This window comes from Polyodon spathula, chromosome 19, assembly GCF_017654505.1.
Source record: "Polyodon spathula isolate WHYD16114869_AA chromosome 19, ASM1765450v1, whole genome shotgun sequence".
NCBI classification, from domain to species: Eukaryota; Metazoa; Chordata; class Actinopteri; order Acipenseriformes; family Polyodontidae; genus Polyodon; species Polyodon spathula.
The window spans coordinates 10,570,691-10,585,723 of record NC_054552.1 but is presented as its reverse complement, the minus strand read 5'-3'; the positions used below and the strand labels follow the sequence as shown (position 1 = coordinate 10,585,723).

The 15,033-nt window shown below is 36.0% G+C and overlaps 1 protein-coding gene across 4 annotated transcripts in view; it reads left to right on the top strand.

The window, feature by feature from the left end:
• LOC121294959 (potassium voltage-gated channel subfamily KQT member 1-like) overlaps nt 1-15,033 on the top strand; it is a 338,253-nt gene that overhangs the window by 223,099 nt on the left and 100,121 nt on the right. For all 4 annotated transcript variants that reach the window (XM_041219215.1, XM_041219214.1, XM_041219213.1 and 1 more), the window contains one exon: nt 542-603. In XM_041219215.1, coding sequence (XP_041075149.1) covers nt 542-603 — 62 coding nt within the window. The remainder of the gene's footprint in view (nt 1-541; nt 604-15,033) is intronic.

The following is a 15,033-nucleotide window of genomic DNA, read 5'->3' as shown; positions in this document are numbered from 1 at the left end:
CACAGACGGAGTGCTGGCACCCACCATGAAAAATGACCTCGCTATCTGGTCAAAAAATGTTGACCCCAAAGCTGATTCACAATTATTAAAATGAATAAGATTTGTGTGTTATTATTTCTAAATGGCTTTCATGGACGCCCCCCTCAATTTTACAAGACTAGACTATTTTCCTATTGCATTATTTGAAGTTGCAATGCTAGTCTTGAGTTTACATGTGGATTTTTTTTACTGAAGCTAATTGCTTAACATGCTTATGATTTACCATAGACTCAAAGTCTTGGATCCTATTTTTTGGTAAGGAGAACATTACATGATAATAAAAATAATTTAAATATGAGACCCAGAAGTACAATACTTAGACATTTGGTTCTAATGTACTATTTCAAATAAATAAATGGTTTGAGAATTCAGCCCCAGGTGTGGTGCAGCATGAAATGTTGGGTCTGTAGAATGTAAACTGAGTATAAAAAACCAACAAAAAAAATCACTACCCATGTCGCTAATTTTAGTGCCATTCATTTTTGTTCTTGCTTTTGTCCAGAAAAAAGTAAAGACAGAGGAACGAACACAATTGGATCACGTTTAAACCGGGTGGAAGATAAGGTAGGACCTGAGCTCCTGGAAAGGGATGTATCTTCATGCTGTATCTTGAGTGCTTTCTGAGGTGGAGCTGAGCTGATCTTGCAGCTAAAAGGAGATTCCTCCAAAGCATTGTTACTGACTGAACTGCTTGGGTCTAGTTTTCTATATTCTGATACATAGGGTGCGTATCCACACACACACACACACACTTGTTTTAACTTACAGACAATGGCAAAGGTAAAAATGAGGTATAAAATGTAGAAAACCACAGCATATCCCTCATTATCAGAGGAAAGATTTACTTTCTAAGACCCTCGATTTAAAATCAGGTCCCCAGGCTCTTTGTGTTGGCAAACAACTTGACTCTATGTTGTTTGGAGAATCCAATGTGATTTATAACTGAAAGGAGATTAAACTAAAAAGCACTTTGCTTTTTTGCTTTGTTTTTTCAAAAAGAGAATGTCATCCAATGTATGGTACGTCCTGCAGACTCTCGGACTAGCTGGCACCACTTACTGTTTTGTAGCAAATCAGTGTCACATGTACAGGAGATGAAGGCCATTAAAATGTGTTCTGCTCTTTGGTTTTACAGTATAATATACTTCATGATACTGTTGACTGTGACAGGATTTGACTGCAGTTATCAGCTTAAAGGAGGCTAAGAGATTTATAGTTTTTTTTTTTTTTATGGTTATATCAAGCAATAAACTAGTTTTAGTTCATCGTCATGAGCAGAGGTATCTGTGCACAGAGGTGGAAATGGGAGGGTCTGATTTGTGAACTGTTTTCCAGCAGCTTATGAATCTCTGTTTCGGTTTTCTTGGTCAAGTTCTCTTTGTGTGTTTGCACAATGCTTTTGGGCGCTCATCTTTTTTTTAACAGTATTACACGCTGGTGCACTAGGTGGAGAGTGAGCGATCGTTGGCAGCAAACAGAAATGCCCCACACTAATAATTAGTGGTAGTATCAGATTAAAAAAAAAAAAAACATGGAGGAATTGTTCTGTCTGTTCATGTCACACTTTTTTTATATAGTTACTGTTTGTAATGGTGATCTACTTTTTCATGACACTGATAGCTCAAATTTATTTTGAATTCTCAGCCGTTCTAATTATTTTATTGCATTGTAATGAAAAGCCACTGGCATAACTTGACATTTACCAGAACTGAATCATTTAAAAGAAAGGAAATGAAACTAAGATATTGCTTATGATTAGAAAGAGGCAGTTTTTGTGGACTTTCCATTCAAACGACCCAGCAGGAATTTCAGATTCATTTTTACACTGTTAATGACTAGACTATGACTATTTATACCAGAACTGAGAAGTTTCTAGATATTTTTTCTGTATGCTTCCCTGTTTTGCTGTGTCTTTGTGTTGGAGAATGCATCATGAACAAAACAATAATCAGGGGAAAACATATTTCTTAATCATTGCTGATAATGTTTTAAAAATATTAGTGAAGGACTCAAGGTCTAAATCCCTCCATGCCAATACACCACTTCAAGGTTGTACATGCTGGGTGGAGCCAGTTAGAGCTAACCTATTGATACATGTCGTTTTAAGTGATATTTAGTATATTTCCCTTTCTAGAAGTGACCATTTGACTGTACAAATGATTTGTTCAGTATCTGTGTAGTGTCAAATAAGTCACTGGAAATGGAACTGAGGGTGTGTCAAATTTGCTGTCACTTGTCACAATGATCAATAAGTCCCTTCATGAAATCACTCTAACACAACATTTTCATTGCATACCCTTATTTTACTAATTCATGCCATGATAACCTTAGAAAAGTTTACCATGTAAAATTGTTTGCCATATTTATTGATATGATTGACCATACCACTCTGGGCTTAACAGTGCTAACCTGTACAGAGATGGAAAGGTTTAACTCTGAGCTCAATTAGACACAGAGTACAGGTAACAAGCTCAGCTGTGTCTTATTAAACCCATAGTAAAACCAGGAATGGATCAAACTGCTATGCTATTGGAGTCTTATTTCCATCCCTGATATGCTTAACCACATTTCACCTTGATTAACATTTATAAGGCTACAACAACCACAAGCAAAAAAAAAAAAATGAAGTTTTAAATTCAAGATTTTTCAGTTAATCTAGAATGATCTAACTTGCATAAGCATTATTATTTATCACAATTCTATGGTAGTTACCACAGTGAAAATACATTTTATACAATAATTTTTACAAAAGCTGGGCATTGCTTACAAAGTACAATCTGTGTTTCTAGCAAAAAGCTTTTCATACTCATACATTAGCCCCTCGCTAAACCGGGTGTGTTTGCTCGACATAAGGAGGTGTCGGGGTTAAAAAAATACAATAAAATCGTTTCCAAGGCAGAACATGGTGAAATATTAAAGGGAAAGTAGCATTTGGGTTTCTTCGTGTTGTATTAATTGTAATAATTCATAATGCATTATTTATAAATTTACTGCATTTTGTGCATTTAATGTGCATATAAAGGCTTGTTTTTCAACCTGGCTTTTTTTTTTTTTTTTTTTTTGTATTAATTATTTTCTAATAGAATGTTGCACATTTCATAATTCTGCCTTGTATCCAATATCTATTGCGTCTTTATGAATCTGCCCCCACCAGTTTAAGACTATTCTCAAGTTATTCCCACTTAAACCAGCTTTTGTCAGACGTTAATGTAAAAACCCTATATCCCTGAAAATAATATAGCAAGGAAAGTACAATACTGGGAGTATAATATGAGGGACTAATCGACAAACCCTAATCATTTTCTGATTTGGCATGTAATGACCAATTCCAAGAACGTGACATTATGCTAATTAATTCGTTATTTTATTTTCCGATACTGGACCTTGTTTTGATGCATTTTAATCTTGACAAACATGAAAGGAAACACTTCTCAAGTGATGTAGGCCATGGCTAATTCCCAAAGCCTATGTGTAAATAGTTATGACCTGGTTAATTATGAAACCAATCAAATGCCTCAGACAGGAATAATTACCACTACAGAATTGAGTGAAACTGGGCAAAGGTTAACCTGGGACAGCCCTCAGCTAAACATTGAGGCTTCATCGTGCTATAAAGCAGCGGAGGAAATTAGTGATTAAATCTGCTAGCTGCTGTTCTAACTCTAACCAGGGATGACTACCATCAGCTTTTTGTGAAATCCCATTTAGAATAGTTTTCAGTATGTGTGGAGGTCAGTTGTGAACAATGTTTAAATACATTTATACATTTAAATTAAATACATTTTAAAGGTCATCTTTGTTCTGGTAATGTAAATCAACACATGCCCATTGGTTACACAATGCCCACAATGCATCTTCTAAAGATAATTATTGACAAACAATCTTAGACAAGGCATGTACCATTCTTTTCAGTAAATGTATTATAGGGTTTGAGCTGTTAACACAATATGTATGAAATGTTCTTCTCTAACTAAAGATACCCCAGGGTTTGGTGTTGTGTCCGCCTCTCTAGTGGTAAGGTGTGAAGATCTCCCAATTGTCCTATTAAGAGAGAAAATTAGTGTTGTGCTAGTTTTGCATGTTATCGTGAAGTACTTCAAGTAGAGAAAGAGAATGTATTTCAAGTCTTTGCCAACAATATTTATTAAGTTTATTTTAGTATTATGATACACAGAGTGCTTATGACTCATTAAAAAAAAAAAAAAAAAAAAAAAAAAAAAACCTGTTGAGTAGCAGTTTGGGCCATTTACAGGTTTGCCTTTGAGCCTCTGTAGCTATCAGTCCTGTGACCCCTCAGTGAAGTTGATCTTAAAAACCCAAACAATCACATTGTGTCAGTAACTCCCATCTCTGAGTTATAAACAGATTAAACAGCAAGTCAGTATCATACCTATGTTTTAATCAAATTCAAATGGCACGTCTAAGTGTTACTCAAATAAACCTGCAGTAAAAACGGCTCCATTTTGGTAAATTATAAGTGCCAGCAATTTGGAAAAGAATTCTGACGTTTCAAAAAAGTTAAGTGTTCCAGGTCAAACTGAAAAACTGAATACAACTCAATATTTGAGCAAAGCTACTTGCTCTTTAAATTGTAAAGCTGGTGGCTCAGACTTGCTAAGTAATACTAGTCTAAAATTCCACTAAGAAGCATCTCATTTGATTCAGCACTCAGGGCAAGCTGTTAATAAAGCAGAACAGTGCTATACAGCTGGTACTGTAATAAGCAACTTTCAGTGCACTGGAACAAGCACTGCTTTCCAAGTTTGTCCTCCTTTGATTTTTTGCAGATTGTTAATTCAGTTAAGTTGAAAGAACAGGGTGTAGCCTTTAGCCATGCACACTGTGTTTCTGTGTCCATTCCAACACTTCCCGTCTGGCTCAGCTGTGTGATCTTGGTGTTTAGTGACCCGATTCTTCTGATAACTGAGCTCTACAGGAGGGGCCTCCTGGATGCAGCTGTGTAATAGCAGCTTGTTTTGAGAGTATTTAATCCTTGTAAAAGTGATTAAGAAGCTATTATCTGAAATCAGTACAGCCCGTATGTCCAGTCTATTAAAGTAAGTTGCTTTGTCCTTTTTAATAGATTTTTTCACATTTCCCTTTTTTAGTGTGTTTGCTATCATTTTGAGTGGTTCTGAGTTTTGTTGGTCCAATATTAAGTTGTCATTTTCCTCTAAATCTGTATTTACCAGATTTGAGCTTGTTTTGCACTTTCTTCATCCAGTGCTCTTGGACTAAACTGACTTCTTCATTCTTTTCAAATCATGTAACCATGTGGCTTTTCAACTCTACTCATATAAAGACAGAGAGTTGGTGGAGCCGACACATAATTTGAATAGAATATGGAAAGCTATTAGTCCCAATTTATGGGTTTCTGCAGACAAACTCAAAGCAAGTTCAAATCCATGTATTATTTAGAGAAAAATAATAAGAACTTTCATCATTGGAGCAACGAAACCGAGGGCCACTGAAAACGATAACAAACATCCTGAAAAATTGAAATGGCATAGTGGTGAGTACGTGCAGGTGAGTGCAGTGCAGAGCGGATTAATCACACAGAGTAATGATTTACAGGTGCAAGGGTATTTATTAATGATTATAATGTCCAGAGCCTTATGGCAAAACCTGCAGACAATAATAATGATAGAAGTTGTACAGCAACGTGTATTACTCCTGTTTGTAATCCCACGGGTTTGACCCGCAACCAAAAAGTCTCGCCTTTCCTCAACCACACAAAACACAAACACAGACACAGTTCCTACAGTGCGTGAATTAAGTGCTTGTGGTGCAAAGACAGTTCCAAAGTGAAAAGTGGGTGTTGATGTCCGGGTTAATGCTGGCCTGCAGCAACAGCTCCGGATCGTGCGACTATTCTTTAACTACAAACCACACAAAACAAACAGTGTTACGAGATAGACGAATACACACAACACTCCCGTTTGCCATTTCACAATTTTATGGTCTCCTTCTAGGTAGGTAGGTCGGTAGGTCGGTTGGTCGGTCGGTGATGATTTTTATGAGTCTGAAGGGTAGATTTACTAAAATGGTCCAGTCACAGCGCAAGCAAACCGCAATGTGCATTTCCGTTGTGACAATGCGTAAAGTATACATTTTGTCGCATGTATTGAGAGAAAATACGTTAATGAAGAGAGCCGCAATATACTTAAAATAATGTTGCGTCATCTTTGCGAGATCTCTAGCATTGCGAGAGTCGTGAAACATTTTTTTTAAATAAAGAGGCAGTTTAACCCCACATTTACCCCCAAATAAAACAGGCTTTTCATTATCATGCAGTAGCCCCTCACTAAACTGGACGTGTTTGTCCAACTTAAGGAGGTGACAGGTTTAAAAAAATACAATAAAATCGCACACACATACATTTATAGTGCTCAATGTATTTGAAATGTATAAATCATTGCGCTGAAATAGCACTAATGTGTTTTGGGTATGCTGCACATTACATTATGTACAAATTAGGGCTGTCAAGCGATTAAAAAAATGTATCACGATTAACCTTGCGATTTCAATTTTTATCTTGGTTAATCTTGGTTTTAAGACCATATTTAATTGATACAATTACTGCATCCATCTCATTTCTTTGTTTATTATTATTATTATTATTATTATTATTATTATTATTATTATTATTATTATTTGATGACACCATATGTCTCTGGTTGTTCCCTGAGATTAGAAAAAGCTAATCTTTTGACAGTCCTTAAAATTCACCTGAACTCTGTAGGAGGCAGGGTATTTCATTATAATGCCCCTCGTCTTTGGAACTTGCTCCCGATTCATATTAGCTAGCACAATTGAATCTTTTAAATCCTGATGGAAAACATATTTGTTTGGGTCTGTTTATTAGTAGCTGGATTATATATTAGACATTTTTTTTTTATAATTCTTTGGTAAAACACCCTGGAATGCTTACATGAAGAGCGCTGTATAAGTGACATTTGTATTTTTGTATTATTATTATTATTATTATTATTATTATTATTATTATTATTATTATGGCAAGAAAGAAGCCATTACTGTAGAAAAAGGTTTTGTGGTCAGACAAGACAAAAATTGAAGTTTTTGGTCTAAATTGCAAGCGTTACGTCTGGCGCAAGTCCAACACTGCACATCACCCAGGCAACACCATCCCAACTGCCAAGCATGGTGGTGGCAGCATCATTCACTGATATGTAAATTTCAGTGAATGATGATAACGAATTTCAGTAATGAGAAGAATGTTCTTTATAAAACAGGCGATGCTTCATTTGGTATGATTCTTTTGTAAATCGCATATCACTGCCTCACATCAGCTGTGACAGAAAGAGACACTGCAAAGTAGGGTTTTTTTTTTTTTTTTTTTTTTTTTTTTTTTTTTCAGCACAAGCTTCCCAGCCCCTCTGTTACCAGAGAAAGTCAGGAAGGAATCAGCCCAGCTCACAAACAAGCTAGTCCTCTGAGTCATGTGTAAGGGGATTTATCTTTAAAGTCTGGGTCAAAATCCTTTCTATTGTTGCTGTATTAGAGGACTATTAAGAAATGTACACTTGCAAATGTATTTTGTTCAGTAGAATACAGAGGATACTCCACAAACCATGCAATATTGTAGCTATTCAACAAATGATAATGGACAAATAACCTGCAAGCCCACAAAGGGTTTTTTTTTTTTTTTTATAGATAATGTGCAGTGGTCTTTTTTTCTACCATGGTACAGCAGTAGAAGTAATGTTTTATTTTGACAGCAGATTATTTGGCCCCCTCATATTTGCATTCAGAGTTGCCTGTCTGGACTAGGAAGCTGTTAATATTTCATGTTTGTTTGGGTAAACATAACGGAACTATTGATTTCCCGGCGTCTGGAACTACTTCCTTTTTTCAATTTGTATCACAAAGATCAACCATTAATTTTAATACATGATGTACTTTGAGCTGGCTAGACTGTGCTCCAAATATACATTATATTGTTTTTTGCCTTTCCAGTTCAAAAAAATAAATACATCATTAAAAACAACTTGGAATGTTAACTGCATATGTTACAACCTTTATGTGTCCCTCATCATTTGCACATAAGAAGTGACAGTACTTGTTAACCAAAGTAAATTTCCCATAGCTATACTATTAATTGACCAAGTTTACAATGGTTTGACTTGGTTTTTAATACGCTTTAACTTTTATGTAGACACCTTGTCAGAAGCACTGAAAATGTTTAATGAAGCCAGTATAATGATTATTTACAATTCATATCAATTACATTTAACCCAATTATGTCACTGATGCATGAATATATACATTTTGGAGTACAGTGTCTTTAAAGGATTCATTTTATTATATTTCCGATTAATGAGTCGTGCCATGTACTCAATTATATAAAAAAATACTGACACAAAAATGTTAACTAAAACCATAAATGCTTAAGCCCACAGAAGTATGGTTGAACACAAATGCATAGTGCAAGAAACCTGCAAAATTACTTTGGTAAAATGTTATTAGGGAAATGTCACCGTGCTTCAGTATTAATGGGTCAGTAGTCAATCCACATAGATCCTGCTGTGAGTGGTTTCTAGGTGAGGCCTTCTAATAAACGCAGCATTGAAAAGATACCCATGTTTATTCCTGTGTGGGTAGCCAGTTGGCATGGCTTGTGAAATTTAATCATACATTTTAATATCCGTTTCAAACAGGTTTTTTCTGCCAGGAAGAGTCATAGATCAAACACCCACACTTGACAGAATTGGTAACTGCCATATTAGATAGGGATGGGCTCATAGGCCTGCAATATTACACTGCTTCACTTTTATAAGACATGTAAATAAATAACCCCATCTACACACTGAAACCCTGCCTCCTATCGTGCCCCCTCCTTTCCTCAGCCACAATGACAGTGATTTTAAATACATTCCATAATCAGTCGTCAGAAACTAAAAAGAATGTGCTTTCACTTTTTTTTTTTTTTTTAATCTAAAGTTTTGTGTTATCAATGCTTCCCAACCATGTTATCTCCCAGAAGACCTTGGTGTCTATTTGGCTATATTTACTCCTTATTTTTAGAATTGTATCTTCTTGTTCTGTTATCCTACATACAGACAGAACTGTGACGGGCAATAATAACTACATGGCGCCAGATATGAAGTGGATGTGGCTCCAAAGGTTCCTTTTTAGACACCTAGGCGCCATGAACTAAAAGCATATCTCCATCGCAATGCACTCCTCAGGCACATAGTTTTACCAAGTGTTCAGATTTGAAGGAGACTCCGGGACAATCCACACACTGTCCTGAGAGAAGAATGCATGCCTTTTCCCCTCAAGGAAACCTGTTCCATGGGTCTTGGCCTAACTTATGGTGTGTTCTACTCTCTGTGGATAAATATCTATCCTGATCATGTGATCTCTGCAGCACTATAAAGCTATGGGAGCAGCATGATTGCAAAACCAGAAATGCACAAAAGGCAAAGATCTAACAGCAGGGGTCATCATGGTGAGTGTAGGTCGAGGAGGTCTCTCAGTAGCAAGGATAGTCATGATGATAGGCTGCTCTAAGACAATGGCCATCAGAGTCTGTCAGTGGTAACATGAGGAAGAGTGGTCACCAAGAGATACAGCTGTTTCCGTAGTGACAAACATAGACAGATACTGAGGCTTGTCAAGTCTGAAATGTTAATCACTGAATGTATCCCTTCCGGTACCTTGTGGAGTCTATGACATGTCAATGTTGTGATCACGTTAGGTACCAGGCAGTGTACATTCTAGTCCCATACTTAACGTCACAAGTGGTTCTGTTTAATAAATACAATCCACACATGTGACCTGTTGTGCACTTATATTACTGTTAAAAAAAAAGAATGGTAGAGAAATATCTTTCTTTACATTAATTGGCTAAAATGCAATTATGAATTATTATTTTCTGTTTAATTCCAATGGAGTATTTGTCCATTTAATGAATAATTTCCCAAATGTTTGTATGAACAGACTGATCCTTTCTAATCTTATTCATATTTACTTCTACTTATTGAAAATTGCTCTCCTCTCCCACTGCTATGTATGTAAATCTGGCTCCATGATTCCTAATAGGCCCTCTTCAGGAAAAGCAGCTTCATTTTCTGTACTCTCACAGTCTGAGGTCACCGTACTATCTCATGGAAAATGGTAATTACTCTGAACAGACAGCTACAGTCATTGTCATGGTTTGCCGGGACTCATACAGAATAGCTATGTAATTACATTAAGCTGAGTGGTTTAGATAGTGTTGTAAAATATAAATGTGGCTGAAGGTCGAAACCCAGTGACTTGATTACAGTTCTGTTTTGTTTCTCTCTTTAGCTGTCCGCTCTGATTTACATTATATACCTATAATTCTTGATTGTACATGTACAGTCTGCTTTCATGGTTTAGTGGTTAATTTGGTAATTCATCTTTGTAATTGCATGGTTTCAAATTGAGCTGGCAGGAAGATATGGACACAATTTGATTTGCTTTTCAGCTTGAGGGGGGGGGGGGGGGGCATGTAATAGTTTTTGTAGAAATCAAATTAACCAAATGAAAATAAATACTGCTAATGTCAATTTGCTCAGTTGTCTTACTACATGAAAACATTGGAAAACTAAAGACGGCCCATCAATATTTGCATGGTGCCTAACAACTAGTTCATCTCAGAACCTCTTTAGTTGATTCTTGAAGAATACCAATGAATCAGCAGCAACAACATAACTTGTCAGCCAGATCCATACCCCTACCAGCCTTTGTGAAACAATGCCTCCTACCCTCTGTCCTGAATCCACTGAGTCCACTGGTCTTGGTCTCTAAAGCCAGGTGTCCATTAGTGCCATAAAACCAGTCTGTAAAAACTCATCTCACCTTATCTCCTAATATCATAGTCGGGGCGATTTCATCTGTAGTGTATAATCCAATCTGGACCCGGACATTTACACAAAATATCAACTGAATGGATTAGGTTTTTGCACCCTAATGTTCTGCAGTCTAAAATTTAAAACAAAGCTGTTTTGTCATGCTCTAAACTAGTAAAACAGCAAGAGCAATTAAGTGCACTTTCATTAAATACACTAATTTAAAAATACCTGGAACATTGCTTAGGCAAATATTGCTATTGTAACAGCTACACACGGGGGTGCTGTAACTAGGAGTGCTGGGAGTGCGGCAGCATCCTTGGCTTTGCATGAATTCCATCATATGCACGGATTACAGTTTTGTTCAATTGCTTTCAGCACCCCCCACTATAAAAATTGTTCCAGCGTGTCTGGCTACACAGAAATATCAATAGATCTTTTGCACCATTTTGTGTACGCCATTTTGGAAGAAATTGGGTTTGACTTCTACATATTTGAGACAGGCAGCTACAGTGCTTGTTTTAGAAAGGCAACAAAGTGGGAAGACTCAACAGATTAAATAGTCTTTGGAGTTCCTGGTACTGCTAATAAACAGTTACAGGAGCATACAGAACTAAAGAGATGTTTCTGTTTTAATTTAGTGTCGCCAGTAATAGCTTGGATATGGCTTAAGTGCTATGGCTGTTTGTAAAGCAGTAGTTGTTGAAACCCATTAATCTTGTGGTTTTTCTTCCTTTAAAGTGTTGCTTGTGAATGCTACTTGTCTTGCCGTGACGTGTGGGCTGGTGTGATGCAGACAGGTAATTCCAGAGCTTCTTACACTGCAGCTGGCAGACAGGGAGAAGCTGGTGCCAGTCGGGGGTAGAGTTCTCTCTAAATGATCCTCCAAGCACTTATCACCTCCATTACTAAAAGTGATGGCTCATTATAATAGGCATAGAGCTTTTTATAACAAAGTTAAAACCCTGCTGGAGCACCACGTACCTCCCAGGAAGGTGAGTGTGCAAACAGTGACTAATTCTACAGCGTCTCTCCTGTGGAATATACATGAAGAGGTTGTCCCAGTTATTAACATTTGAAAAAATGACCTTCAGTTATCTTAGTGGGGGAAAAAAACACAATAATGGCACCAGAACAGTGCTCTGTTTTAATTCTGCCTGCCCTTTAATTCCACACAGAGTGATTTTATGACCCCCTTATTAACCAAAGACAAATAATATGTAATGGAAGCTGGTCAGCAAAATAGCAGGTTTATAGTTTAGTGTATTTACTTTGTGTCTGCCAAACAATTTATTTCTCATACGAGAGTCTTTTTTATTATTGAATATTTAATGAATAAAGAGCGCAAGGTTACTGTACAGTCATTTACCATCTGTAGATGTACTATTTTTTTTAAAGATTTAAATTGTTTGATTAATTGAAGAGACCGCACTGTATTTTAGATCATTATAACGTACCCTGGTGTTATATCTTCAACACACTTTAGTAACAGACACCATTACAGTGTCTTGATTCACATTTTGGATTTAATATAAATGAATACATGCAGATTACCTCTCATTGTGCAGTAAGTATAACCCTACACACACGCACTTACTACACATGAATCACATTGCTATTAAATATAAAGACAGGGGGTAAGTAAACAACAAAGTATAAATATACACACAGTACCTTACTCCAAGAAAACAAGGTTAAATGTATTTGTAAACCATTACAGAAGAACTAATCTGATCTGTTGGAGGTATATTTTATAGTGAGCAGAATATAGCGCAGCAGTGGAATCACCAATAATTAATGGCAATGCGGGCGCGTTGTTTTTCTACCTAACCCATTCTAGGAACATAAAGATTATTTTAAGATAGTCTAATACATAATAGCTTTCATGTTCAAAGGATAAATATATAATTTTATACTTGTTTTATACATTTACAATGTATAAAATAATATGGTTTTCTTGTTCTATCCTGAGGGTGATTTTTATTTTCTTTTATTTAGTTGTTTGTTTAACAAATGTACATTTTACAATGGCAATATTTCCAGGGGGCCATGATAAATTCTGCCTGACTGGCGGTTGGCTACTGTAGGGTACCCTAATGTGATTACTGAGGAGATTACTCCTCATTTTAAGTGACCGTTCTAATCTGATTGGATCAGAGTTGGTTAAGTAGCAACTTGCCTTCCATTTCCTTCACAGCAACTCTTTTGTTTAGTCATTAGCCTGGCAAAAGCTGCCATTTTACATTTTTTTTATTCCTCAGCTGCTTCAAACTGATTGGGTTGATACAAGGAAAAAAACTACTTACAATTTCTTAAAACAATTAATCAATTACAAATTGGTGAAGGAATTTGTCAGTTTTGCACCTACTGTATTTCTTAATCATTTAAAGTAATGCAAAGTCATTTTGAAATGCTTTGTGATTTTTTTTAAGCAATCCCTATAAAAGTTTATTACACAGTGCTTTGGCAGTTTCCTCATGCTTTCCCTATAGTTTATACCATGTGTTTACCATGTTTTTATAAATACTTACCATTCCATATTTACATGTGATCATGCTTTTAATATGCTTTATTATATTTAGCTTTTCTATGAGAATTTTATACAGGAATGTAAGACACTCCAAGCTCATTGGGGATGATTTTAAGGATGGACTACCGTTTACGTTTTCACATTTTCTACACTATCAATTATAGTTTGTTTATGGTACTGTCCTGGCTTAAGGGCTATGCTAAAAAAGTGAATACAGTTTTGATTTATTGTTTAACAACTGATGCATGTCCCTATCACAATATAATGGGGGTCAATGGAGGCAAGCTTATTTTTACACTAAGGTTAAAATCATTTAAGTCAACAGATTTCCACTCCGCTTAAATAAATAAAAACTCAAGAGTATAAAGTTGTCACATGTAGGTAAGTTGCTGTACTACACAGCAGCGCAATACATAGAACACTGCAATGTTTGTTTTCAGGTTTGAATTAGTACACTGGGTACAGCGTAACAGGGCAGTGGCCCTGCAACTTACAATGTTTGTTTTGTAAGACAGGGTTTAAATTCCCCTGCCAGTATTGTTAATTATCACCTGCACCTTGCCACGATTGTAAATTAGAGTCAGGTGCAGAGTATTTAAGGAGAGCAGGTAGTCTCTTCTTGGTCTCTCCTGTGTGAAGAGCCTCGACAGTGTGCGTTATCCATTCATATTATAAAAAAAAAAGAGAAAGAAATAAAAGCACAATCACGCATTTCAAACCAAGATCCTGGGTGTGTGTTTGTCAGTCACCCAAAGTGTGCGGAGCAGCACAAACCCTTTACATTGTGTATAGAAAATACATTGTATTAATGAACAATAGTCAATGCAGTATCTAGTACTATATTACATTACAGCAAAACAAGAGATATTTGTTGATTTCAACACTTGTGTGTTTTAATTATTATTTTGTCAGGTTAAGGTGAGTTGTGCTTGTGTCAGTGATATTTCTAGGCTTGGACTCTTCCTGGTATTTTTATTTAGCCCCAGTGATTGAGCTGTAATGATGGGTTTATTCCAGTCTGTTTGTTCCAGGCTGCTTACAACTCATCTCATGTGAATTTTTACATGGTAATGTAAGACATGTCAGGCTCATTGGGGATGATTTTAAGGATGGACTACATTTTACCAGCTGTTTCATATTTTCATTATAGTTTGTTTATGGCTTGGCTTGAGTGATAAGCTAAAATAAATCGGGATTGACCCTTAATCAAGCAATAATCAAAATACACTTTAGGGTTTGCAGAGTATTAGCTGTGGCCTGGTTTATCTTTGCATGTGAGCTCTTGTATAATCTCTGTCCGAGATACCATAATAAAATCCTGCTTGCAATAGAAAACAGACTATGCTTGTTCTTTACTTGACAATATTTTTTATATGGGCTTGGTCACGATTACGTGGAGAAAGTGGACAGAAATACTTTTGTTCCAATGTTTATATATATATATATATATATATATATATATATATATATATATATATATATATATATAATCTCACTTTATCGGTATTACATGTAAGTAGACTGCATCATTGACAATATTTATGTGTTGTTTTTAATAAACCAGGCCCATATAAAGTGTCTAACTGGCTCCAGTTTCTGAGTGCATTTAATAGTTTGTTTTATTAA